At 50.8% G+C, this 25,883-nt stretch overlaps 9 protein-coding genes across 9 annotated transcripts; 3 read left to right on the top strand and 6 right to left on the bottom strand.

Annotated features, from left to right (window-relative positions):
* Positions 1–854: 854 nt before the first annotated feature.
* Positions 855–3,118, bottom strand: LRP88_12815 (flavin-containing monooxygenase; the record flags this gene model as incomplete). Its single annotated transcript, XM_083249201.1, has 7 exons — positions 855–1,732; positions 1,905–2,092; positions 2,145–2,306; positions 2,383–2,557; positions 2,626–2,666; positions 2,726–2,794; positions 3,000–3,118. 7 exons carry the CDS (start codon positions 3,116–3,118, stop codon positions 855–857), a joined length of 1,632 nt encoding a protein of 543 aa, XP_083095003.1.
* A 698-nt stretch (positions 3,119–3,816) lies between these two features.
* On the bottom strand, positions 3,817–5,639 carry LRP88_12816 (uncharacterized protein; the record flags this gene model as incomplete). The annotated part of the gene is made up of 5 exons (XM_083249202.1): positions 3,817–4,416; positions 4,475–4,839; positions 4,896–5,060; positions 5,144–5,403; positions 5,461–5,639. 5 exons carry the CDS (start codon positions 5,637–5,639, stop codon positions 3,817–3,819), a joined length of 1,569 nt encoding a protein of 522 aa, XP_083095004.1.
* A 526-nt stretch (positions 5,640–6,165) lies between these two features.
* On the top strand, positions 6,166–8,097 carry LRP88_12817 (fungal trichothecene efflux pump; the record flags this gene model as incomplete). The annotated part of the gene is made up of 3 exons (XM_083249203.1): positions 6,166–6,309; positions 6,369–6,766; positions 6,825–8,097. The coding sequence occupies 3 exons, from the start codon at positions 6,166–6,168 to the stop codon at positions 8,095–8,097; spliced, it is 1,815 nt and encodes a 604-aa protein (XP_083095005.1).
* A 3,174-nt stretch (positions 8,098–11,271) lies between these two features.
* Positions 11,272–13,608, bottom strand: LRP88_12818 (uncharacterized protein; the record flags this gene model as incomplete). Its single annotated transcript, XM_083249204.1, has 2 exons — positions 11,272–12,653; positions 13,005–13,608. 2 exons carry the CDS (start codon positions 13,606–13,608, stop codon positions 11,272–11,274), a joined length of 1,986 nt encoding a protein of 661 aa, XP_083095006.1.
* A 2,554-nt stretch (positions 13,609–16,162) lies between these two features.
* Positions 16,163–17,386, top strand: LRP88_12819 (uncharacterized protein; the record flags this gene model as incomplete). Its single annotated transcript, XM_083249205.1, has 3 exons — positions 16,163–17,029; positions 17,104–17,274; positions 17,324–17,386. The coding sequence occupies 3 exons, from the start codon at positions 16,163–16,165 to the stop codon at positions 17,384–17,386; spliced, it is 1,101 nt and encodes a 366-aa protein (XP_083095007.1).
* Positions 17,387–17,851: 465 nt separating this feature from the next.
* LRP88_12820 (glycosyltransferase domain-containing protein) lies at positions 17,852–19,530 on the bottom strand (the record flags this gene model as incomplete). Its single annotated transcript, XM_083249206.1, has 2 exons — positions 17,852–19,258; positions 19,312–19,530. The coding sequence occupies 2 exons, from the start codon at positions 19,528–19,530 to the stop codon at positions 17,852–17,854; spliced, it is 1,626 nt and encodes a 541-aa protein (XP_083095008.1).
* A 1,104-nt stretch (positions 19,531–20,634) lies between these two features.
* Positions 20,635–21,252, bottom strand: LRP88_12821 (uncharacterized protein; the record flags this gene model as incomplete). The annotated part of the gene is made up of 1 exon (XM_083249207.1): positions 20,635–21,252. The coding sequence occupies one exon, from the start codon at positions 21,250–21,252 to the stop codon at positions 20,635–20,637; it is 618 nt and encodes a 205-aa protein (XP_083095009.1).
* A 1,214-nt stretch (positions 21,253–22,466) lies between these two features.
* LRP88_12822 (uncharacterized protein) lies at positions 22,467–23,538 on the bottom strand (the record flags this gene model as incomplete). The annotated part of the gene is made up of 2 exons (XM_083249208.1): positions 22,467–23,208; positions 23,258–23,538. 2 exons carry the CDS (start codon positions 23,536–23,538, stop codon positions 22,467–22,469), a joined length of 1,023 nt encoding a protein of 340 aa, XP_083095010.1.
* Positions 23,539–24,300: 762 nt separating this feature from the next.
* Positions 24,301–25,657, top strand: LRP88_12823 (uncharacterized protein; the record flags this gene model as incomplete). The annotated part of the gene is made up of 5 exons (XM_083249209.1): positions 24,301–24,392; positions 24,443–24,510; positions 24,561–24,566; positions 24,621–25,246; positions 25,298–25,657. The coding sequence occupies 5 exons, from the start codon at positions 24,301–24,303 to the stop codon at positions 25,655–25,657; spliced, it is 1,152 nt and encodes a 383-aa protein (XP_083095011.1).
* Between the last annotated feature and the right edge of the window lie 226 nt (positions 25,658–25,883).

Consider the following 25,883-nt stretch of genomic DNA (forward strand, 5'->3'; position numbering starts at 1 on the left):
GCTTTTTAAACCTCCTTACCCAAGCTTCTGATACAGGAGGCATAGGACCGTTGAATCGGTGTTGCCGTAGAAAACTCGCGTAGTTGCGAATAGCTTCTCCTGTGACCGCAAATGCGCACCCCTCCACAGACTGAATAAAGGTAACTAAAGCTCTTTCTTCTGGCCCAGTCAGGGCTGCTGGTGTGCCTCGTTGTGAGTTAGAAGGAAGAGGCTGTCCCCTTTTTAATAGATATATGTATTTCTTCGTCAAAGACTCCTTTGCGTGGTGAATTGCAGCTGTTTTCGCGATGCTGTATTGTTGTGGCGAGGGATTCGCCCGAGTTGTCGGTGGCGCGGATGCACCGGATAGATATGCATGCGCCGCACGCGCCGCAGCGGCGCTTTCTTTGGCTGAAAATCGAGGCATAGTGAATGTCAATTGAGAAGAGCTATTATTTCAATTTTGAAGCTATTCGGACTTGAATTCATTGAGAATTGGGATAGTTACAGCTTCAAAGGTGGTTACAAAAGTGACGCGGTTACAGCCTTCGTCACCCCCTCTCTGATGAGGAGAGGGGTTGCGTAAATCGCTTACCTAATCCCCCGAGTAACTAGTAATCAATATCCCGGCGTTATTGTTCTTCCGTCTTGTCGATTCTGCGTCCGTCAAAAAGGGACGCGTATGGAGATAGGACGGGGATAGGTTCTGAACTGAGAGGAAGATGGAGACAGGATGGCATTTGAACCAGCATAAGGGTGGGGATGTTATATTCTCTTCTTAAATTATATCATTAACATGTTTGCTAGTCTAATAGCTTTAAGTCATATAATCAAATCAGAAATAAAAATTATATTTAAATCAGATACTCAGTTATCTAGTGAGAAAATGGACGACGACTATAAACCTCGCCTTCCTCAGGCTTTCCTTCTTGAGGGGCATCAGTAGCCTCATACTCCAGAAACCAGGACGGGTCGCCCTCAGTGAGGGTCAAGCTAGAGCCGTCACCAAGCCATCGCAGGAGGTTTCCAGTAGGATCAGCGCTGTCAAAGACGTAGTCCTCCCATCGCGGAGCCCGCAGGACCTCGAGACATTGTGCCGACGATCCAGGCCACAAACCGACGATCCGTGATCCTGTGGTGTTTGACCGATACCAAGACGAACAATCATCTGTGTAGACGGTTCGCTTGAAGTACTCATCGATGTAGTGGCTAAAGTCAGCAACACGCTCCGGTCTGGCCTCAAAGGTGGAGTAATCCTCCTTTTGTAGTTTGCGAATCATCTTGACTGCGTAGTCGCCTTGTCCTTCAAAGACACTGAGAAGACTACCAGAGCCGAGGCCCGAGTTTGGTCCGCCAATGAGTAGAAAGTTGGGGAATTCGTCCACAGCCATAGAGAGGTATGTCTCTGGGTGAGGTGCCCACTTCTGCTCTAGCGTCACGCCGTTGCGACCAGTGACTGTGAATGTTGGTGGTGCTCCGACGTTGTATCCTGTCGCGCAAACCACAACGTCCAACTCTATATCCTCTCCAGTGCTGAGCTTCAGACCCTTCTCAGACATCTCCTGAATAGGCGTGTTGCAGAATGTAACGTTGTCCTCTTTGAGGGCCTCGAGATATCCCGGTCCTGGGGTGAGTCGGCGGCATCCAGGAGCAAATGTCGGGATGATGGCGTCGTAGAGATCAGGCCGGCCCTCTAGGCGTTTCTTCATATAATCCTGGAACTTGCCCACCGCATTGGCCTGTTCGGGTGAGTCTTTAAGAGTGAAAAAGTACTTTTTGCTGGCTTCTTTCTCCAATGTCTTGCGCATTTTGTGGTAGTGGTCTGGATGCCGTGCCATGTATTCCTGATCCCGACGAGAGACTGTTGGTTCCTAGTTAGCTCCTCTGTTGCTGAACTCCCCCTTGAGAACTTAGCTATTATGCACATTTTGAATTCCCAGGCTCTCTCCCAAGCTTCATCATTGCAATGTCCCCAAAGGAGTTTGATACCCAAGTAGGGCTTCGGGCAAAGTTCCAAACCTTGGTCCCCTCAAGCGGTTGAATGGCTGGCACAATCTGAATAGCGCTGGACCCATTACCAATAACGCCAACGCGCTTGTGGCGAAGATCGACACTGTGTCTCTGTTAGTGATTTGGGATCGTGTTGTTGGGTCTCTGGAGCTTGCCTCTCATCCCACTGGCCAGAGTGAATGAGTTTTCCCTTGTAATCCCCAAGCCCTTTGATTCGAGGCCACATGATTTGATTCAAGCCGCCCTTGGCTGATATGACGACATTTGCAGTGTCCTCGAAGACTTCGTCGGTCTTGATGTTGTGGACCTTGACTCTCCTACCCATCAATGGTATCAGCTCCCATATCCCGCCCTCTATTCTCGTATTTAGGTAAAGGTTGCATAAAAGCTTACCAGATCTTCTTCCCAGCGTCCCAAATACACTCCTTGACAGCGTGAGAAGTTTTGATATAGCGCGTGGCACCATATCTTTCAGCAACGTCCGTCATATAAGCTCGAATTTCGGGTCCTGGGGCGTAGAGAGAGGACCAGTATGGGTTCGGGGCAAAACTGAACTGATAAGAGTAGGCTTTGAGGCTGCCGTTAGTTGTCCATCTATCGTTCTTGTTGTTTCTAAGACAATCAAGGTAAACTCACATGGGATATCGCATGCCAGCCCTGGGTAGCGGTTCAACCACCTGAGACACCGTTAATATCAATACCATAGCCGAACATGTCATTTTTCTCTTTCGCTTACCATACACCCGCAAGTCCCTCATTCTGTTCGTATACCTGCAGCTGAACATTTCTGAGTCGCTGAGATATCCTATGACCTCGCATGTCAGAATTTGTTGCACATCTTTCAGGTTCAAAGGCTCCACATAAAGTCTAGGCCTTTAACGTCAAGTTTTGAAACCAAGGCCATGCCTATCGAACAATCTGGGGCCGACTAGTCATGGGCGACGGAAGAAAGCAAGGCCAGGAATAGGACCTTGAGAGCCAGCCAAGATTGCTAAAGCAAGCGCACTTACCTGATGCTAGTGTAGATACCTGAGAAGCCTGCCCCAATGATGATGACTTTCATGGGCCTCTGGTTCTCGACCGGCACATCTTTGAGGGTGAAAGGAACGTCGCTAATGTGTTCGCCCATCGTTTGGTTGGTACGAGTTGAGGCTCAGCAAGGAGAAAGGATGAGTAATCGTGCTTGCGTGGTTGTAACATTCAAGGGAGATTAAAGTTTCAGTGACTCGCATCGATTTCCCGTTATTTAAATGCCGATGTGGAGGAGAGAAATGGCCATGATACTCGGCCTCGGTTTGAGGGTATTCGGCAAAGAGCCTGGGCCCCATGCACAACTGCCCCACAGAGGTTACTGTGCTGTGTGTCGACCCCTCACATGGATGTGATAGTTACCATAGCTAGGCCCACATGAGGGAAGGGGGGGCAGCTTCAGGGTCTGATCACCAGGCCGGTCCCACATGGGAAAGCAGCGCGCTTCATCCAGACACGGCTTGGCGCGGGCTACCTGTGTGGGGCAGTCTCTTGAAGCAGAGTCCACGGCAATCACTGTTAACCGAACCCCATCCTGGGGAGTGAAGTACGCGGAACATAGGGACTCAGTCTCGAATCGGCTCGCTCATTTCGAGGGCCCTACTCATCACTTTCTTAACGTAGGAGGAACGTAGGATCGGGTTGGCTGCCATGCTAAAGCCGGACGGGAGGCTTGGCTCAATGTCATTACTGTCACTACCGTTACTGCCAGCAGGTTGATCCTTGCCACCTCACTCACTACCGGCATTTCATCGTCATAAAATCTATCAACGTACCCGGCTCCATGTTTCCTATGAATCAACAGAAGCTGAGGAGGGCCTGGAGTAGTTTACCAAGACCTCCCGCTTCTTTTCCTAGCTCGAATACGGCACCGTCTCTCCTGGCTACTCTATCATCCCATGTCAAGATTTGTCTAGAAACATCGTCAATCCCTGGCCCATAGACTACCACTTTCTTCTCCTTGACGCCAAAAACCGGCAAGTCATCGACTCCGTGTACAAACGATAGAACGTCTTCAGCTAGTGATCTGGCCACACGTTTGTTCTGGGGGCTATATTTCTCCTCATAGTTGCCAAAGAGGTAGGCAATATCCAGGATATGATTCGCGCGACCAGTGTGAACACCATCCCACGGGTTTGGCTCGTTGAAATGACCCAGAACGGAATCTCCAGGGAATGACTCGGCAAATTTCACAGATAGGGCGTAGTAACCAACATCGGTGATGGCTTGAGTGATGCTGAGCAAGGATTCTTCATCCGGCGTGTTGTCACGTATGTTGTAGTGATCCAAAACTCTAGAAGCTGCTGTTTGCCCTAAAGCTTTGATCAGATGGGCTCGGAAGCTTGTTGTGATGCCTTTTTGGCGGGCGCGGAGATTGAGAATGTCGAAAATGGATGCCTAAGGGGCGGCTGGCATGAGTAAAATTCGTCAATAAAGCAATCAGGGCTGATCTTACGTCAAACTGGCTGTCGATGGAAAACAATCTTTTGCACCATCGATTGCAGGACATTGGAGATTCAATCATGTCATTGGTGTCTCCAAGAGTTGCTGCGGCCGGGATCAGGTCATAGTCAATTGTAGGACCAGCAGCAGTCATTTCCTTTGAAGCATTGACCAGCATATGCTCTACCGGAATGCTCAAGAGGGACTCGACCCGACCTTGGGGAGACTGCTTGTCCAGAGCCAGTGCCTGGATGGCAGAGTTGTAGAAGGATTCAGCTGCCTCTGGCTCAAGCGGTTTCAATAGGACGGAGGAGCCTCCGAACAGGACTGCTTGGCTAAACAAGGCTTCCTCGGATTGCATATGGAAGTCGACCGACGCTGTAAACTTGAGGTCAGAGACCAGCAGAGATGGACACGGAGGGTTGTTGTGTTACCTGCGCCAGCACTTTGCCCGACCAGCGTAATCTGATCCGGGTCGCCTCCAAACCCAGCAATGTATTTCTTTATCCACCGTAGTGCAACTTGTTGATCTCGAAGGCCACGATTAGGCTTGAAACCCGCATCTGACAGCTCTTGCGAAGTCAAGAACCCTGGGATACCTAATCGATAACTTGTACAGGTTGGTAATGGTCTTGACCGGAGATGTTGACTTACTTGAAATTGACTGCTATTATGGGTTTACCCAGCTCTATCGACAACTTGACAATTCGGCTTTGGTCGTAATGAGGGTAAGAGCTAGACCCAAAAGTGAAGCTGCCACCGTGGACAAATGCCAACACTGGCAGTCGGGGGATGGAGCCCTCGTTGCAGTCCTTTGGCGAGGTGATGTTCAGGTTCAAACCATCCAGATCGGACATGGGAGGAACGTCAAACTTGGGAATGGCCTGTTGAATCAACTCCATTTCAAAGTCAACAGCTCCATGTGGCATGATGACGGGTGGACTATACTACAGTCAGTGACAGCGCTGATAACTGCGTCTTTCATGGACAAGCTCATACCCGTGCCTTGTAGCCGTAAGATGGCCCTCGCTGGGGTAATCCATGATTTGCGCGTCAGCGAACCGATTTTCGAGAGAAGCATACTTGAGACCGAGGCATTGGACGACCCCATCACCATCCCTCATGCGAATATGTCCAATGACAGGGTGCTGTAAGAATGAAGTTGTCTCGGGAGCCATCTTGACATCTACTCAGGGGCATCTGAGAGCCGGTCGTGTCGCAGGAGGAATAAGGACGGATTAGAGATTACGAGCTCCCAAGGGAAAAGCGGGCGAGGGGAGGATGTGCAAGGGCCTCGGGTCTGGGCCTGTCTATGCTCAGCTATTTAACTGCAAAGAGTTAGGTTGTCACCGGTGCCACTCTTTAGCGCCGTGTGGGGAACAAGGAACCTAAACTCAACCCGATTTGCTATGCCTGATTTAGCGAGAAACCTGGGGTTGTAACTGAGTGCCGAGCAAGACTCATCTCGCTTTCCCCATTTCCCCACATTCTTTAGACTTTGGCAGGTGGGACAGCCGTTCGTGAAAACGCGGGGAGATTGACTTGATCGTAACGGGGTAGCATCGCATCGAAGCCAATACAGAATAGATATTAAACCCCAAAGACTCTCGCAACTCCGCAACTTGAGATTGAACTACCCTTCAAACAGCAGACTTTATCTGGCAACCATAGCATACCATCCTTTCACTGCTTCATAGCCTCATCATGGCGAACGACGTTGAACGCAACCTGCGTCGCGCTGAGGATGCTCGCGCAGCCATCGAGTTTGAAGATGATCCTCACCGCGCCGCATTGGAGGACGATCCCGAACACACTGAGGTCAGCTTCAAAACCTGGCTCGCCATTTTTGTAAGTCTCCCCCAGAACCTTGGCTTGGAGTTGGCTAATTCGTCGCGTCTCAAAAACAGTCCATGGCTGCCTCTTTCGGCCCTGCCGTTGGCCTAGGATTCACCTGTGTTGCTGCCGTTGTCGTTCAGATAACCAATGACCTCGGAAATGACGCTGATTTGGCTTGGGTCGTCGGCGCCTGGTCTCTGTCGACGGCATGCTCCTTCTCCCTCGGTGGGCCTCTCAGTGATGTCTTTGGCCGTAGAATTCTCATTCTCGGCGGTCAGGCTGTTGTCATGGTAGGCTGTATCGTGGGCGGCGTCGCAAAGAATGTTGCTACTTTGATTGCGAGCGAGACGGTCATTGGTCTTGGGACTGGCTTCGTCTTTGTTGCATACGCTGGCGTTCCTGAAATGCTGCCCAACAAGTGGCGCGCTTTGGGCGTTGGAATCCTGGAGGGTGGTATTATGGTCCCCTGGTAAGTTTCAACACAATCCCCGAGTGCTGACTTGGAAAGCTAACCGTGAACTTGCCAGGGGAATGGTCGGTGTCCTCCTTGCAGCTGCCCTGCTTGAGTATGCGTCATGGCGCTGGATCTTCTATCTCGGCATCATTGTCGAAGGTCTCTCTCTCGTTGGAACAGCACTGTGTTACTGGCCAACATCCCGACCTCGTGGTGACTTTGATAAGACTCGATGGCAGCAGTTCAAAGAAGTCGACTGGATCGGACTCTCGCTCTTCACCCTGGGCCTTGCAACCGCCCTTGTTGGTCTGACCTGGGGCGGTAGCCCAGACCATCCCTGGAAGAGCGCGAGTTCCATTGTGCCCATCGTTGTCGGGGTGGCAGTCGTTGCACTTGCGTTCGTCTACGATTTCAACTTTGCCAAGGCCCCTCTGTTCCCAGCGAAGCTCTTCCGTATGTGGCGCGGCTTTGTCGTGATCCTGGTTGGACTCTTCATATCGGGCATGAACTTCCATGCCATGTCTGCTCTTTTCCCTCAGGGATCCCTCTTCATGTTCACAACGGATAGCATCCAGATCGGACTCATCTCACTCCCGACAAACCTCATCTCGACTATTGTTGGTGCCCTAGTCCCTATTTGCGCGCACCGAATAGGCCATATCAAGTGGCTTTTCGCGGCCGGCATGGCCTTCCAGGCCATCTTCATGGGTGCCAGTGCCGCTACTGTCAACCCTAACCATAGGTGGGCATGGACTTTCGTGCCAGCCTTTGGCGTTCCCATGTTCCTCATGGTCACCATTCTAGGCTATGCCATCGCTAGTCTACATGTTCCGCACTCGCATCTAGGAGTAGCAATGGGACTCCTAGGGACCTTCCGTTCAGCGGGTGGTGCTGTCGGAAACGCCATCTTTAATACTGTGTTCCAGGACAAGTTTCGCACCTTTTCAGGAGAAGAGATCACGAAAGCAGCACTGGCAAGCGGTCTGAACGCTTCTGATCTTGGTGCCATTATCCCGGGAACTATTGCTCACAACCTTGGCGTTCCCCATTCTCTCGACGGTATCGAAGGCATGACGCCCGCCATCGCCGAAACTCTTCGTTCGGCGGTGCGTCTTGCTTATGGCCGCTCTTTTCAGTTCGTCTTTTACATCACCATTCCCTTCAGCGTCACTGCTTTGATCTGCTCTTTCTGGGTTGAAGATCCTGAGCCTTATATGACGAACCACGTTCAGTCGGCAATGAACAACCGAGTGGATGAAAAAGTAGGCATCAAGGATGGCTTAAGCCAGGATGGAATCGAGGTGGAGAACGTGGAGACGGCACGGGAGCCCAATACTATCGGCTAGGTGAATTGGGGGTGCAGGATGGCCATTTCCGTCAGCGATTGCACATCAGGAGAGTGTTGTGCATGGGTGATTGAGCGTTTTGGCGGTAGTCCCCATTGAGGATCTGACCTAGGTAGATTGAGTGCAGATTCGGCTTAGGTATGCAGATGTTTGTTAATTTCGAGAGAGATCTAGCCGGTCGCTTATAGAGACAGCGAGTGACATCGTGTTCTATGCGTCCACCCAACCCCTATCGTCTTGCCAACCGCCACCGCCCAGATGGTGACGGATTGCGGGTGTCAACTCAGTCAAAGTAGGGCATCAAACTTCATTATCGGTACAGTGCCACTCTCAGCATCTTGACGCCGCGTGTAATTGAGTGTCTTGAGCCTAATGTGAGCGGGGAGTCCCGGAACCGCCTTGATGCGAGGCCTACAGTATTCCTCTTGGCGCATATCGGGACGATCAGTTCATCCGAGCCCTTCGCTGCTCCAACAGCTTTTCGGACCAACTACAAGCCGATATAAATGCATTAAAGGGCGATCTATTGGATAGAGCTAATCCAATTTCAGGAAAGAGTACCGGTAGATCGATGCCCCCCTGTACCTGCACCGCGTGGTCCCTTGCTCGGGCAGGGTATTGGCGGGCGGGACATGTGGGCCACTTTGCGGGGGACGTTCGGGCACGGCTGACTGTGATGGTGGGACAGGAGAAAGCAACCATCTGCATGTGGGACGGTTTAAGCTCTCTTCGTTTGCTTAACATTGTGATGAACTTGCACAGATCATGGCGACACACAGAGGAGCACGGCCAACGTAAGACAACCCAATGCCCACCCCTACGTAGTAGACAGACGGTGGTTGACTTCAACATGCCGTAACGTTGTGGACCAAGAGACTCGTTGCGGATGTCGTGGGATTAGACAATGGAACAGGGATGCTTGATGCCAACCTGAATGAAGCATTAGAAATTAAGGGAGTAATAAGGTGACTTCGACCAGAACAAAGACGCGCATGTCCATTATTCTTGAATTCCTTGTTTCCAATGACGAGTTCGTGAAAGACCGTCAGCCACAATACTAAAAGACACAGTTATCAATACATGACAGCATTGAGCCTTGATACCAAAAAACAGCGGAACTTGTAAATGCACGGAGCTGCACCAACACTTACGCCGAGGAGAAATAAGGATGTACACAGCCCGAGACAATTAGGGCTGACGAGTAGCCAATGTCTATCTAAGACTACTTTCAGAAAACACAATAAGACACAGGCATGAAAAGAACTTTGAGCTGTAAACAAATATATAATCAATATTTATATAACGTGCATGATAAGCATGCGGATCAGACAAGCATGCAGATTAAAAATCTTCACCTTTAAAAAGAAGCCACGATAAAAGCACAATAAGCAATAAACTCAATTGAAACTATTCGCTATATTATTCCCTAGATATCACAACAACTATCTGACATATTCTTATGTTATGCCCGGTCTTGCCGCATGTTCTACAACGCCTTTCCTTCGCTTGCGCCGACCTTCCTGGGCCACTACTTCTCGACGATTTACCCTTTACCTGCCCATCGATATTTATCTAATTAATTACTTACCTTCCTTCCTCTACTATCATTACCCCTCCTTTCCGCAGTCGGGTTCTTCTTGCCCTCCGGCGCCGGCTTAGTATCTTATTTACCTATTGGAGGTCTTAGTTCTTAGCCCTTAATAAGGCATTCTTATGCATTATTGCCTTTATCCCCTTAGTAAGAGACTTAAGAGCTCCTAGAATTAACTCTAGGGAGCTACTTTGATGCCGCCTAATTTATCTATCGAGATATTCGGACTAAGATTAGGCCTTAAGCACGGTCTTTGGCGTCTTTGAGACCTAAGGGGTCGAGGGGCTTGCTACCTCCTCGGCAGGCGTTGGAGTCCGCAGCTATATATTAAGCTTCGAGACCATAATTTCCAGATCAAGAGGAATAAGCCTGGCCCCTCTAAAGGCTAACTTAATATTATTTTCCGTTATAATAGCCTAAAACGCGGCGTAGAAGAGCAAAAAGAACTTAGTCTTTGAAACGTATATTATTAAGTATCAGATTAGATACTTGATTTCTCGACTATATGCCTACTTAAGCATAGAAAAGCACCTAATATTAAGAGGCTAAAGTAGATGAGATAAATGAGGCGGTATATAGAGCGTAATGATCTTATTTTCCTCGCAATATATCTTAAAATCGGCCGAGTGGTGACTTTTATGCCCATCGAGGATCAGAAGACGGTAGGGGCTAGTTGATCGGCTAGCTATACACCGGTCGAAGTGCTTCAGCCACTCGAGACCAATCTCGTTATCAGTCTAACCATTTTAGGTCATCGCAATAGCCCAATCGCCCGGGAGGTTACTTTCTCGGTACTAATTCGCGAGATAATACTAGCCCGCACCTATGATAAATAGCGGGATTATTTAACCTTCCGCATTAATTACTTAAATTATAGTAATCTATTCTCGGTTTCTAGGCTAGACTAATTTTAATCTTCTATATCTTTCTCTACCTATAATAACTATTCTGCTTATAATAATACCTATTATAAAGCTAATTTTATTAAAGTTATAGATATTAGTAAGGGTAATATTATATTTCGCGATTATATTCTTTATAAGCCTAAATTAATTATAAATAATAATTAGATCTTTATATTTAGCTCTTTAATAATTATATCTATAAAAAAAATATATTTTAAGTTCTTTATATCGCTTAATGAAGTTAGAGGCCTAGCGCTTGCTAATAAGTGGCGCGTCGCGGTTAGCGAGTAATTAGTTAGTTATTTCTTTAATACTATAGAGTCCTAGGGGAAATTCTCGCGAATCTAGGTTAAGAATAAACTAAATAATAATCTATTCCTCTAGATTAAATAGTTTATATAATTTAGGGATTTAATTATAACGCATAGATATACTATATTACCGGCGATAAAGCATAGTATAAGAGACTTTATAGGTTTTCGCAGTATATTAAAGACTTAATTTAAGGTTATTCTAATAGTCCTAAAGTGTAAGAAGAATATTAGACTCTTGATTTAACCGTGGCATTTTAGGTAGTTAAGAATAACTCGATTAAATAGAAATATGGTAAGGTGAGGGATTTTTGATCCGCATGCTTGTCTGATCCGCATGCTTATCATGCACGTTATAGTAACTAAGCTAAAACAATACATCCTTAGCCGGCTCATAAGCGGCCGCAATCAATCTCACGGCGACTGCCTCATCGACCGACCCTGTAGGCTCAAGAGCATGGCACAAGTCTTTGTGCTTGCACGCTAGCTCAACTATTCTATCCTGTATGCTATCGAAAAAGTCCTCCACGTTCGTGATCAAAGAGGAGCCATCGGCCATCGTGGCCATAATGTGGAGGAAGACGGCTAGTACAGGGTGATGTTTGGTAGTCCGCTGGATGGTGGAGAAGTACTCCTCCATGCGCCCAAACTGCTCCAGGGTGTCAGAAGACGAAGGAATGAGGTAGGTGCCCTCTAGGGATGAGAGTGGAATCATATGACGTCGGATCCGGCTTGTAAGAGCCCCTGGCCCCTCTGGCGATGCCCCGGACTCCGCCTCGACTACCGTCCCCATGGCTGCTGGAGGCTCGTGAATTAAATCGTCCAGTGTGGCCTTTGCCTCTTTAGCGCCGACTTGTTTTTGCAACTCTGCATGCTGCTCGGCAAAATGGTACAGAAGGCGCCTCCAGACAAAACGCTCAATGTATCTAGGTTCGATGCCTTGCAGTAATCCCGCTAAGCGGACAAGGACTAAGAAGCCATCCATAGGGTACGAGAGCAAGGGGTTCTCCTGAACCAGAGGGTGAGACTGGCAGAATGCGACCTGGATAGCTTCCTGCAGGGGCATGTTTTCATTCACTACGCCAGCTAGCGGGCTGCCTACTGGCGCAAGTCCGGCTCGAGCAGATATCCCTGAGAGCTGAGATAACTCCCTGCAACACCATTCCAGGCTTCCTCTTAGGCTCTGAGAGTCCGATGGCCCCGCATTGTCGATCAGATCCTCGAGAGTTGTGCAGAGTGTTGAGAGAAAGACAAGGAATACGATCTTCTGGTGAAAGCGGTGACCGTACACTTCTCCCAATTTCCCCTCCCACAGGTTTCGGTTCTCCTGGATCTGGAGTGACACTAAAGGCAAGGCTATAGTAACGCGGTCACCGTTGGGCAGCTCGCCTGCCTGGAGGAGTAGGAATGCACAAGCATCGCAGCACGTGATGGGAAGTATGACATCTGTCTCTGGATAGTTTCCGAGGACGAGGGGGTACTTGTGGCCAGCACGCTGGCCGGGTTTTGGAAGATGCTCTGTTTCTGCCTCCTCTGGGCTGGCCCGCAGCAGTAGGGTCTGGATCGAGTTGGGCTCTCTGCAGATTGAGCAGGTGTCGTACAGCGCGAGCTGGATGCCAGGTTTTGAACTGCGCTGACCCTTGAAACCAGGAAGAAACAGCAGGTCCGTGTATTGTCGCCTACCATCAGCGGTTGGCCAGTGATGACCTAGCGGGCTTTGTCTTGGCCCTTCCTGAGCGACAGGCGAATCTAGTGTCGCAGAAGACATTGGAGTGAGTATCGCTGGGGTCACTGGTTCTTGATAGCTGTAGAATCCCATCGTCGACAGCACCTCGGCCAACGTTTCTTCGAGTTTGCAGGCAAGCTCCCAGTGGGCGTTGACCCTTGCTTTGAAACAACTCCAACTCTGCACATGATGAAGTCGAAGCTTTAACCTGAGATTATCTGTTTCAAAGTGTGCAGATTCGCCATGGGTTTGGGGTAGGTTCGCGGTCTCCTGAGACCTTGAGGTCGCAAGATGGTGCCAAAGATCCTCGGGCTGCTGGTCTGATACTTGATTCTCTGATACTGCCTGTAATAGACGAATGATTGTTTTCTTACCCTGGGAGTCAATGTCTTCTCGCTCCCAGGTGGTCACTTCGGTCATCTTGTGAGTTCGACGGGCAGTCTCCAACCACAACTCGATCGAGGAACTTTTACCACGGGTCTTGGCCGCAAGTAGGATCACGTCCAGAGCGGCGTAATCTGACAACAGCTCAAGAGTTTCCTCTTGAGACACGGTATTGTTGTAGATGGAGGACATGTCAAATTCTTTTCCCCCTGGAAGCGCCACAACGTCTCTCCCGAGACTGGTAGGCTTGGGAACTTTTACGGCCGATAAGTCGTCGTAAGTGATCTGGGTCAGGTCTTCCCATCGCGTTGTCGGCCCAAAAGACGTGAATCTAGATTGCTCCGAGAGCAGGCTAGCAAAGGATCCCTTGGCTTGGAAAACATAGACCTGGCCGGTTGTCACATCATGGAAGAGGAAGACGCAGTGTGGGGCGACGGCGAATACAGACATGCCAACTGACACATTGCATTCAAACGGAGAGCGAAGTCGGTAACCAAAGAGAATGATGACGGAGGCGGTGCCATGCAGACCGTGGTTTGGGATGGCATTGGCGAACTTGTTGACAAGGGGCTCTTCGATGTAGCCGTCGGTCATGAGGAACCAAACCCTTGCTCGTTGTAGATGACTTCTACTCAGGGCATTCTCGACAACGACGGATGGATCCGTCCCGGCGCCGGCCTCTAGCCGCCTGAACTTGGTTGTAGAAATGGACCCATAGGATTTGCTGTCCCAGGGTAAGACGTGGGATTGGGAAACTAGGGTGGTTGGCTTAAGCCGTTTTGTCATGTAGCCAACGACGGCCTTCTCTTGGTCCAGGCATCTCCCTCTCGTACTTCCGGATATGTCTACAGCAAACACCAGAGGAATCTTCCGCATTTCTGTTGGCACATCGACATCTACAAACCCGCGAGGGTTTGACGGACGAGACGGGAGCTGAGCCCATTCTCGATGGAGCGCTGGTGCCGGCGGAGCTCTGGTACCGACGTATGGGGGAGAGAAGGCTGGAGGGCTGGCGGTAGTAGGCGACCGCTTGGCGATGCCTTTTTGTTGAGACGAGACGAGAGGCGTTGCAGGGAACGTAGGAGGGTTGCTGGAGTTGGGAGTCAGGCTGCTCAGGGACGTATCATTTATACTAGACGCATTCAATGGCGACGAAACCTGCAGGTGCTTAGGCCGGAATCCTAGCAAGAGTTAACTTGATTTGCCCTCGGGAACTGGTAGGAGCAGCGGAGTATGGGGAACCAACTCTCTCGAAAGCCTCGGAGAAGCTTCGTGCTTCCTGTCTTTGGGGTAGTAGGCTGATCTGGAGTGAGAGACATGGTCAAAATATCCGAAGCTGAGCATGAAGATGAGAGCAGTCCGCTCATCCAAGACCAGCGAGCGCAAGAGAGGAAATACGCAGGTAGGTAGCGTGCGCGATGACGATTCCCAATGCGAGTAAACTGGGGGCTTGAAATGAGGGGTCAAACAGCTAAACCTTGACTGTAGCCGCAGCATGTTGTGGTGGTGCGCCACGACCACCTCCCATTTTATCTGCATGCTACTTCTTTGGTTCTGTCGCCGTGTATCTGCATCAAGATCTTCCGGCCCAGTTAACCCATCAAGGGCCGGGCTTCAACTATAATAAAGAACACACTATCCACACATTATAGCATCATATCCCAATGCTAACACAGGGGCCTTTTTTTTAGTCTTTTTGCTGCCTGCAGTAGAAGACTGTATCTGCATCACATTAACCGACAAACGGTGAGTAATCGGGATGCACTGTGGGTGTGACTGGAGGCGCGTCGCAGCCCTGGTCAGTGAAGTATTGCCCTGGGCGAAAGATCGAGGGTGACTTGGTCGATGGCACCGAAGAAACCTCGACCTCGCTGGTCGCTGCGCCACAGTGTTGGTCTTGACCCTGCTGCTGCGTAGACAAACCGTAGGGTTGGGACGAGTCAGCCTGAGGCTGTGACCTGCTAGATTCCGCCTGTGGCTGATGTGTGTTGTTGTTGTCAGTTGCTTGGTCGCCTTCTTCCAGCCAGTGAGAATGGTGCTTGTTGGCATATCGCCGCTTTCTCGCGGGCCTTTGATGGTGTGATTTCGTCGTTTCCGGGCCTTGTTGTGACGTGAAAGAGGCATCATCGGCGCTAACACTAGTGGAAGGTTCCAATCCTCCAGACGATTGGGACGGGGCCGGGGAACGAGAATGGGCGGAGTGATTTTTAGAGGCGTCTGGGACATCTAGTTGCTGTGCTTCCGGGCTGTCTTTTTTGGCATTCGTGTCCTTCCGCGACAGTGTTGATGTGCCGTCCCTCGTGCTGGCCGAGCCGCTTTGGAGAAGCCCGGCATCGTCGGACTCGATCCAGGAGGCGTCCAGAGGACGAGCCGCAGGTCTGTGATTTCGACGTCGAATTCCCATTATGTTAGGTTCAGAGGGCGGGGAAGTTAGAGATGATGGGGCAGGAGGGAGAAGCTCAAGACCGGCGCCTTAAGTAAGTAGGCAATGGGTGGCTGAGCTGCGCCCAAGGCTGCCCAGAATAACCAACACCCCCTCACGATGTGCCCCAAATCGAGGTGCATTCCCCGAAGTCTTCAATCAGATCTGGGTGAGGACTTTTTCTGCCCTTACCTAGACAAAAATTGCATGTTTATGGCGTGTGAAGCGCGACTACTCCATATTCACATTCTCACCCTGCCAGAAACTCGCCATGCCACAAGTGCACAAGGGCAACTATGCCCCGGAACTGTCAGTCGATCAATCGATCTCTTGGAGCCTTTTCCAAGATGTATCTTGCGGCTAATAATGGGGCACTAGAGAGCACGCAAAGTCGATTGCAATGTCCTTCGAAGGCTTTCGCCAGTCTCATCTATCAGAATTCACCGACATCATCCGCATCACTTGCCAGCCGGGGTCACGACCATGCCTGGAACCAAACCTCACTTGCCAAGCCGACATTCACTCACTTGTGAGAGCAGGATCCTTCTAACCTCATTCCAGAAGTGAGCGACCCTGGACTGACTGATACCAGCCGACAGATTTCAATTCTCCTCACTATCAATTCTTGTTCGTTAGCGCCTCTGACGCCTCACAGGTCAATCCTCTGACTCTCCTAACCTGTCAAGTTTCGTATATAAACACCTCGTGCACAATTCCTTGGACCAGATGCCGCCCGACTCGAACAAACTGCGCATCTCTAGTGCGTGCTTCGAGAGCCTCGCAAAGCATCTGATGCTACCTGCGGCCTTCATCTTTTCCCTTACCCGACACTACCTGCCAAACGGGCGAGGATCTCGCAGGCTGCAACTCGCCAACTCAACTGCGTTCGACTCCTGGTATTTCCTACCGGTTCGGGTGCAGGTCAAAACAGGAGCTTCCGGTCCGGCCGGGGACGACCAGAACTCGACTCAAATGAACCCCTTTCACAAACTCCAGCTACCTGACGTACAGCTAGACATCCATCGCTCATGTGTCGGCATCTTCTTCCGCGTCGACCCCACCTCTAAGCGTTTCACCTTTGTGGCCCTCGACTTTATGGATGGCCGTTGGCCCGGGGTCGCCCTCGAACCCAAAGAGCGTATCACTGAGGTGTTTAAGAGGCGGGCCAAGGCCGAGAGCCAATTAGGGGGGGATTACTGTGTGCATCTTGTCTATCTTAGTAGTGCCGCCCGCTGGTGGACCAATTCGCTCAACAGCGTCAACGAGCAGCTCATTGCCTACGAGCAGAAACTGCAGATTGAGCTGGACAGCGAAGGCACAGCACCGGAGTCTGTACTGACCGGACTGAGCAGGGCGTTACACTCTATCGCAGCGCACCTGCAGCGCTATCTGTCGGAACTGAAGTCGCTGCAAGCAATCGTTATAGAGTTGTCGACGGATTACAGCACGGTTCACGAGAGAGAGATCTCGGCCGGTGCTGCCGGAGACTTTGAGCAGGCCGCTCGCGGTTACAACCAGGTCCTCTCGCAGGTAGAGGCGGCGCACGAGTTTGCGGTAGAGCTTGAGAAGAAGACGCAGAACATCCTAGCTCTCGTAAGTTGATCAGTCTCTGTGATTCATGGGTCCCGTTAGAGCGATTTGGGGCTCTGTATCTCACCACGACAAAGCTCTTCAACCGCATCCAGATCAACAGTGATAGACTGCTGGTTGCCAATGGGCAGGCCATGCAAGCTATTCTTAAAGCTATGCAACAAGATGCCATCCTCGGGCGCAAGATGGCCAAGGAATCACACACCCTTGCGCAGGAGATGAAGAAGGATAGCGTTGCGATGAAAACAGTGAGACCTCTTGATAAAAACAGTTGACTGACGCTTACCATGACTAAAGATTGCCATTGTCACCATGTTCTTTCTTCCCGGAGCTACTTTTGCTGTGAGGATCCTGGACTAGCATCCTAGCAAGACTAACATCACACAGGCACTCTTGTCGATGCCGTTTTTCGACGACGAGGAGTGGATGGGCCACGCCTCTCGGTTATGGATATGGGCTGTGCTCTCAGTACCGACAACTGCCGCTTGCTTTTGGTTCTACAGAGTGTGGCGAAAGCGAGCGTTGAACCCGGGGTACAAAGAGGAAGATGGAATCTCTCTAGAGAGCCCAGCAGTGTCTTCGAGTGAAGGCGGCCATGTAAATTGATTATGCAAGGCAGAGGACACTTGTGTAGAAAACTCTCAAGAAGCACGGTAGGCGTTTAGACAGCTGCTTAATGGGCATAAACCTCAAAGGATCTTAGTCTTGATACGCCATTGTCTTATTACATATCATAGTTATGTTCATTCAATCTAACCATCATAGCCGCCAATATTCCCAAACACATGCAAAAGAGTAATGCCTCTCAAAGTCAACCATGCGCCATTACAAAGGACCCCTTCGATCTCGGAACATCTCATCATACCACATCTTCTCACCCTCTTCGGGCGACCACGACCTGCACACGGCCTCAAAGCTCGCCTCCTCGATACCCTGCCCCTGCTTATACAATCTCGGCTTCGGGTTCACGTCGTACGTCTCCAGCGCAGTGTACACCACCTCACCCTGGGGAAGTTCCACGGTGGACAGGCGCCAGGGCTTCTCGGCCGCGATGCGCGCGTTAAGGAGAGCCCGGAGATGAGGGAAGAACCACGTTCTGTCCCACCACTTGTAGCGACGCGCCTTGGCGCCATCCTTGTGCGCGTTGTGATGCACGATGACGGGGATGGCTCGCGTGTAGTAGTCGGCGTAGAGGGGGAGCTCGCCCCAGTTGAAGTCATCTTCGCCTCCCAGATTCTGCAGCGGGTTTGTCGCGTTCCTGATGTCTTCGGGGACGCCGTGGAGGCGAGCGGGGTAGATACCACGCTGCTGGGAAGCCTTTTGGATATGAGTCTCGTTGTTGAGGGCGATGATCTCGCCATCCTCTTCCTCAAAGACAGTGGGGATGAAGAGCTTCTGGGTATAGTCGAGTCCAACGTGGTATTCGAGCTCCTCCTGGAACATGCCGATAGAGGCATCGTCCCATTCCTCTCTGCGGCGAAGCTGCTGTCGGAAAATCTCCTGCTCAGCGAGGATCTCGGCAAAGATGCCCTGATCACTGTAGAGATGGGTGCCCTTGGCCTGGAGCTCGTCCATTCTGGCCCTGACACGATGGAAGTACCGTCTCATGTCTCCGACTGGACCAATCATGCTGCCGCTGTTGAGATAGCGAGGTCGGTTCTTGGTGTACCGCAGGGGGTCCTTGTCCGTCACGTTGCCGTACAGATCCTCTCGCAGGGGGCTCTGTGGCAGGGAATCGCAGTGGAGGATCGAACCGGACTGACGGGGAGGGAAGCACTTCTTCTGGGTCGACACGATGATGGTTTGTTCCATTGGTACTTCCCCCTTGCCCAACCACTGCTCTGCGTAACGCTCCTTGGCCTGCTCGTTGGCCTCGTAATATCGCTTGATGAGCACGTCAGCCGGGAGCTGGAACCAAGTGTCGGTCGAGTCAGCGACGACAACGAGGTCGCTATCCCTGAGAGCGTTGGGACCCGTAGCATTGGGGCTAACAGCCCAGTCGAGGTAGTCGATGGTACCGATGATCTTGTCGAGATGGGAGCCAGCATGCCACCCTCCACCTTGGTAGTCCTTGCCCCAGTTGACAATGACGGGCGCCGGGAAGCCCAGTGCGAGGGCGCTTGATACCGACTTGCACAGGTTTGTGCTCGGCTCATTGCATGGAAGGATGATCTGGAGACGGCGGTGCGTATCAAAGGGCGCTGGAGTCCTTCCATAGTAGCGACCATGACCCTTGAATCCTCTCGTTAGCTATCTCCCGTCTACGTGTGGGGGTGAGAACGTACCTTTAAGAGCATCGTGAAGAGGACGCCAGGCAGAGTGAGAACTGTGCAGACCAGCAGAAAGAGCCCCTTGGTCGACAGCCGGAGCAACCTTCGTGGCAAGAACTTGCTACCAGGTGCATGGCTGCCAGCGGTGATCAGCTCGGCCTTGGAGTCGTTCGAGATGGCGCTGTAGCCCCGACCCGTAGGGCTACGAGATAGGCTTGCCTTGAGAGCGTTCATGGCTGCAGCGGCTGTAGGATTGATCAAAGATGAGATGTCCACCACAAGACTTCTACTTAGTGCCTATATATGTGCCCACCAACTAATCCAGGGCAGAGTCGTGGCAACTTCTGCGTCTCGGCCCTGTTGGTTCAATCAGTCTCATTCTTCTTGATGGGAGGGATAAAACATCCAAGGTGGCGCTGCACCCCTTTGTTCCTGCATTATTGCCAGAGACAGGAGACCAATACCCGGAGTTGGGGTGGTTGGCTTCCTCATAGTTCACGACTAGCTTTGCTTCTTCGATGTGCGCTCGAGAGCTATCGCATGGGAATGTCGGACAAGCATGGACCTTGCCACATCCTATCAGGGCTGTTACCGATAGAATTGCCACGCCAGGGCGAAGCAGTAGCCGAGATCTACTGACAGTAGGGCAGACGGAAATGCTGATAGCTGTAGGGAGGGCTCAAATTCCAACTGTCTCACAACGTTTACGACAGGGCAGCTTAAAAATGAGTTGTCTCACTGCTGCAAGGGCATTGGAATTGGGTCTTGTACCTGCAGCCGCAAGATTAGAGCAAAAGCACGCTAGAGATTTGCCCTTTTCTCATCAAAGGATGTGATTCATGAGTCTAATGCCCTAGTCTTACTCCGCAAAACTAACCTTGTGGCACGCAACGGGTGGCTAAAGTTTAGCTGGACCACTAGGGCTGCAGGAACACCGCCCTTGAGTCTCCCTGCATTCACTCAAGATATGATGTGTCTGGCTGCATGAGTCGACAGGCCACGCTAGTGAGACAGGATCTCGATTACTCTAATTACTCTAAGCTGCAGCGTGCATAAGCTACAGGGTTGGCCGTTGTGTCAACATGCACAGAAAACAAGTGTTGGTCAACAGTCGGTTTTAAGTACTGTAGAGGAAAGTGTATGTTGGTCTTTGCCATTAATTTAAATGCTCATTAATGCTACAAATATAGACGTGTCATTCTGCCAATCCATGCACCAAAAATACACCTTCAATAAACCCCGCAAGAACAAGCGAGCGAGTCGTCCTTCATTCCAATTTGTAGGGCGATCCCAGCACCCCTGCTCCAACGTGCGCAAAAATATCGGGATCTCCAGCCGCTAGAGATCTGGGGTGAGAGGATGATCCGGGGGTGGGAGATCAGCATCCGTAGTGGGGGGAGGGAGATCCGAATCGCTGGGGCTGTCGAGTATAGGGTGAGGCTCTCCCAAAGGTTGCTCCAGAGCATCATCCGACGGTTCCTCCACAGCCTCGTCTGCGGGCTGCTCCGGGGTTTCGTCTACGGTTTCTTCGATAGGCTCTTCGACGGGCTCTTCCAGAGGCTCTTCTGTAGGGCTGGTGACTCCTGCAATGCATACGCGACTATCTGGGTCGCAAACAGGAGTCGAGCCCGAACACTCGGCATTCGAGATACAACCGACACATCTCAAGGTGATGGGATCGCAGAGGTCGTTCAGCCCGGGGCAGTCGTCGCTCGAAATACACGCGACGCAGGTCAACGTGTCGGTGTCGCAAATGGGAGTCAACCCTCCGCAATTGCCGCTGACGACGCAGCCAACACAGGTAGAAGTGTAGTCGTAGCAGATGGGAGTTGAGCCAGAACAATCCGAGTTGGAGAAGCACATGCCAAATGTGCTTTCATCGGACAGGATGGATGATAGGGGGAGCGCATCAATGCCCGCGGCTGCGAGGACTGGTAAGAGATGATTGGGCTTCATTGCGGTAGATCAGAGATTCAAAGAGATAGAGTTGGCTATCGTATCCTCCAACTATTCCAGCGGATCCTTTTGTATCTTGCCACGCGCCCTGTTCCCAAACCAAACATCTAGGCTTCATGGATGCAGACCCCTTTGGAGGTCATTGGATATTTGATGTTCCTTGCAGCATACTCTCAAGACGGGTAAAGATGAAGACAGGAGGTCCGAGACATTGCAGGAATTGAGGCGTAAAGACAGAAATCACGAGGTCGTCATCCAGAGGCGACGTTCCAGGATGCGCACGCCAGACGACGTCAAATAGGCGACATCAAGGGACGGCGAAAACAGAGAGAGGAGTTTCTTTGCCTCCTTCCGAATTACTCAAGCCATGTCTTGAATGGCGTATGTTCAGCCAGCCCTAGCCAAGGTATGAAGTCTGTTATTGCTACTGAAAAAGTCTGGGTTTCGGCTGAGGAACTGGCTTCAAGCAGGGAGGAAATCCATCCGGAAGAGATTCCCCTGATTCAGCTACGTCAAAACCCCTCCGTGTGGCGTTTTGCCAGGCACGGAAGGGAAAGGTTGCACGTTGATCAACCTGTCAACGTTGGGACTAGTCCCCATTTCAACGCGTTGCATGTTTTCGTACTCGATGCAATTTCAGCTCGTAAATCTAGTTTCAATACGAAAACGCCATTTTTATCCCTTGACATGTCCCAACAAAAAGTTTACGCATCCGGTTGGTCCTTGGTTGTGGAGGCTGAGACAGATGGTTTGGGAGGTGTGCGTGCTCCATTGCTGTGCCCATGAATGCAGAAGTCATCCATGCGTGGCCAGTGCCTCGAAGAAATTCAGCCCTACATTAAGCTTACTGTATTTACGATGTAAGAAGTAAATAATCACGGAGCGGCGGCGACTTTCGGATTCATCGACAATGCACATGTTTGATGCGCAACTTGGCTGCTCTGGATGTGCCCATGTCTCAAGATCTGTTGCTCTCCCTGCTGAGTGGCTTTCAGCGTGTGATGCCCTGTAGGATGGGGCTGCTTGGCGCCTTGCAAGCACAGTTCATGGGGATGCGGATAGCAGGATTAATTGTAATGTTGAAAGCAATGAATTGATGCATCTTTTCTATTGAAACACAAGCGAGAAAAAAGCAGGCAGTCTAATCGTATAATAGAGCCAAATAACGATGCAACTCCCCAACCACCGGAACACCCGAGCCACGTTGTAACATATCACTTTTGGCGGCCGCGGTGGATGTAATGCGTCGAATTCCGCAGAGGCATGTACCCCATCATGTTGGCAAAGTCGTTGACGCACGAGTGCCTCTTCCCAATGTGTCCCTTCTTAGTGCTGATGCCGTGCTTCCCACCGGCGTTGATGGGGTGCTTGAGGCCCACGACCTGCAGCGGGCTGTTGCACGTCAACATAGACACGATGAAGTTGAGAGCAATATCTTCGCAGTTGAACTTTTCGTCAATCAGATTTCGAATGTCGGTCATCAGCGGGTCGTCAGACGAGTAATAGTCGAGGAACGAGATGTGTGCAAAGGCCAGACCCGTGAGGATCATCGAGTACCTGTCCCAGCCTCTAGCAAAGCTGTACTTGTACTGTCCATCCTCGCCGATAGTGTAAGAGCGCGGAAACGCGCCCACGATGCGATCCTGAGCATGCTCCTTCCAGTAGTTGAAGATGAAGCCCATATCATCAGGCTCATAGTGGCAGTCGTCGTCGGACAAGAGGATGGCCTGGGTGCGGATTTCAGGATCGGCCCAGAGCTTCATGTTCAGACTGTTGCGCGGCGACACTCTGAACCGCACTCTGACATTGTAATCCGAGATGAAGTCGGCTGGCGCTGTCGTGTTGACTTCGTTCCAGACGATGACGACTTCGTGGAGCGTTGGGATCTCTTCGCTCAGGACGAGACTCAATGTCGCGTTGAGACTATCAGGCCGCTTATACGTCGAGATGACCAAACTGTGAGGAGTTAGTCAAGAAAATGATGAGATGCAAGACTGTAACATACGTAAACTTGTCGTCCCGGAGATGCTGGTACTTTCTTCTGGACTCGGCCCAGATATCCTCCGACACAATATCCCGACTCTCGGCACAGGCAGGCGTATCCAAGTCGATACCCCAACCATTTTGCGGCGCAGTATACGGTCTCCAAGTGATTTGCGGAAGACTCTCGCTGTACTGATGTAGCATCACAAGCGAAAAGATGACGCAAAAAACGGCGGCGGCGGCAAAGGCAGTCGTCTTGCGTGAGAACCACATGAGGGAGCTGGAAAAGGTTGCGGCCTTCATGATGACTGTCTGCTGCAGCCTCAGCCGACTTGTAAAACTTGTCGATGGTTAAAAATGAGAATCAAAAACGAAGGAAGGCCGTCGTTTTAGTCTTTAACGGGGAGATATCGCCAGGGGAAAAGCTCAAATTCATGTGGAGCCCATGATTCTCCCTTGAATACAATGTATCGCCCCTTTCCATCACCGAGACCTGCATAACAAGCTTTTTTCTCAAGGTATTCGTTTCATCACAGTGTGTAGTGCATCTCTTCGAGAATGGAGGGAGAATGCACAAGGTGGCTACCGTGTCCTTTGGGCCATGCTCATACTATCCACGGCTGGGTGAGACATTGAAATGTCACCACCACCTGCGATCCTCCTCCCTTGCATTCCCAGACTGCGGTAGCTGACGAATAAACCTAGACTTTTGCGGGACATTCCACACACCCTCTCCCTGGAAAGACGATTGCATGGCGACGAAAGGAGAAGAAAAAAGGGCGGGTAGAAGGATACAGTCCAGGCCCCGACCTACCATGCCCACTTTCTACTCTGTCTCTCACATCCCTGGGCCTTTGACAAGAAAGTCAATTACAGCCCCAAATCCATCTTTTCCACCTCCTTCAACACTGTCTCCTTATTTCCCTTTACACTCGAAATTGTCCATTCAGTTGTCCTCAAGCCTTGCTTCTTTGTCCCAGACCTGCTTCTGCCATCTTTTTTTTTTTTCGTTTGTCGCAATTGGAGTTTCTTTCTTTCGCTACACTACCACACACACCTTCAGCCATGGCTCCGCAGAATGAGCTTCCTCTACAAGAGGTGCCTGTGCCGCGGGCTCCTTGGCTGAGCCCGACGATGCACACGGCGCTGTACATGATGTGTGTATGAGGGTTTCGCTGCCTGTGTGTTTTTGCTAACGCGATTGCAGTGCTTGGATCGTCAGCTCAAATGCGACTGTCATTTTTAATAAATGGATTATTGATACTGCGGGATTTGGTGAGGACCTCACGATGACCGATCCTGTGCCTTGCTAACATCTCTCACAGATTATCGTATGTGTCTTGACACTCAATCTGGATGACTGTTTTTACTAACATGGCCTCCAGCTATTCTGTTAACAGGCTGGCACCTACTCTTTGCATCAATCGTAACACAAATCCTCGCACACACCACCAAGCTCCTCGACAGTCGACATGACTTATCCATCAACCGTCGCTTCTACATCCGCACTATTATCCCGATCGGAATTGTCTCTTCAGGCTCCCTCGTCTGCGCCAATGTCGTCTACGAATACTTGTCGGTGGCATTCATCCAGATGCTCAAGGCCGGATCACCTGCTGTCGTGCTCTTCGTGTCATGGATCTGGGCCGTGACCACACCTACCGTGGGTATGATTGTCAACATCGCTGTCATTGTTTCTGGTGTTGCAATGGCGAGCGCGGGTGAGATTGCCATCTCTTGGACCGGATTCGCTTATCAAGGTGCCGGTCTGGTGTTTGAGGCCGTCAGAGTCGTGATGCTGCAGGTCATGCTGGGTGGTGAAGGCATGAACATGGACCCTCTGGTCTGTCTTTACTACACTGCCCCAGTTTGCGCTTTAGTGAACCTCACCATGGCTCTTGCTATTGAGCTGCCGCGTTTCCAATTTGACACGGCAATGAGCGTTGGCCCGCTGATCCTGCTTGCCAATGCTGCCGTTGGCTTTACTGTCAACTTTACCAGTATGGTCTTGGTGAGTGACAACTTGCCCACCTTCAGCGAGGGAATCGCTAACATATTTCAGATTGGCAAGACGTCTGGCCTGGTTACGACACTAACCGGCATCTTCAAAAACATCTTACTCATTGCTTGCTCAACAGCCATCTGGCGCACCGAGATCACACCCATACAAATCCTAGGCTACAGCATCAGTCTGATGGGTCTGATTTATTACGCCCTCGGCGTGGACAAGTTGATGGCAGCCTGGACTTCTTTGCAGACCAGGGCAGCAGGTGGCTACATTCTGCTGAAGGAGCGCACTACCTCCTACAGACTGATGATCGGCCTTTCCATAGGAATCTTCCTGTGCTTTATCACTGGCACTCTGTTTTGGTGGCAGAGGGGTTTTGGAATAGACATGTCCCTGTTTTCTAGTTCTGGTTAGGTTTAGACGCCTGGCATAGACTGCTTTATTAACGACTTAGAGTGTAGATAGCCTGCCGGTTACAGTAAGCATAAATATCACTATAATATTTATTTTGTATCATTGTTTTGCTCCTGCCGAATGAGTTTTGTGTTCAAGGAAGATGTGATCTGGGAAATCTCACCAGGGTCGGCTGCAGCGTTATGGATTGAACATCATCCAACGAAGCGAAGATGTGACTCTTTCA

This window comes from Fusarium phalaenopsidis (genome assembly GCF_050370095.1).
Source record: "Fusarium phalaenopsidis strain FUZ10S chromosome Unknown contig_32328, whole genome shotgun sequence".
Lineage (NCBI taxonomy): Eukaryota > Fungi > Ascomycota > Sordariomycetes > Hypocreales > Nectriaceae > Fusarium > Fusarium phalaenopsidis.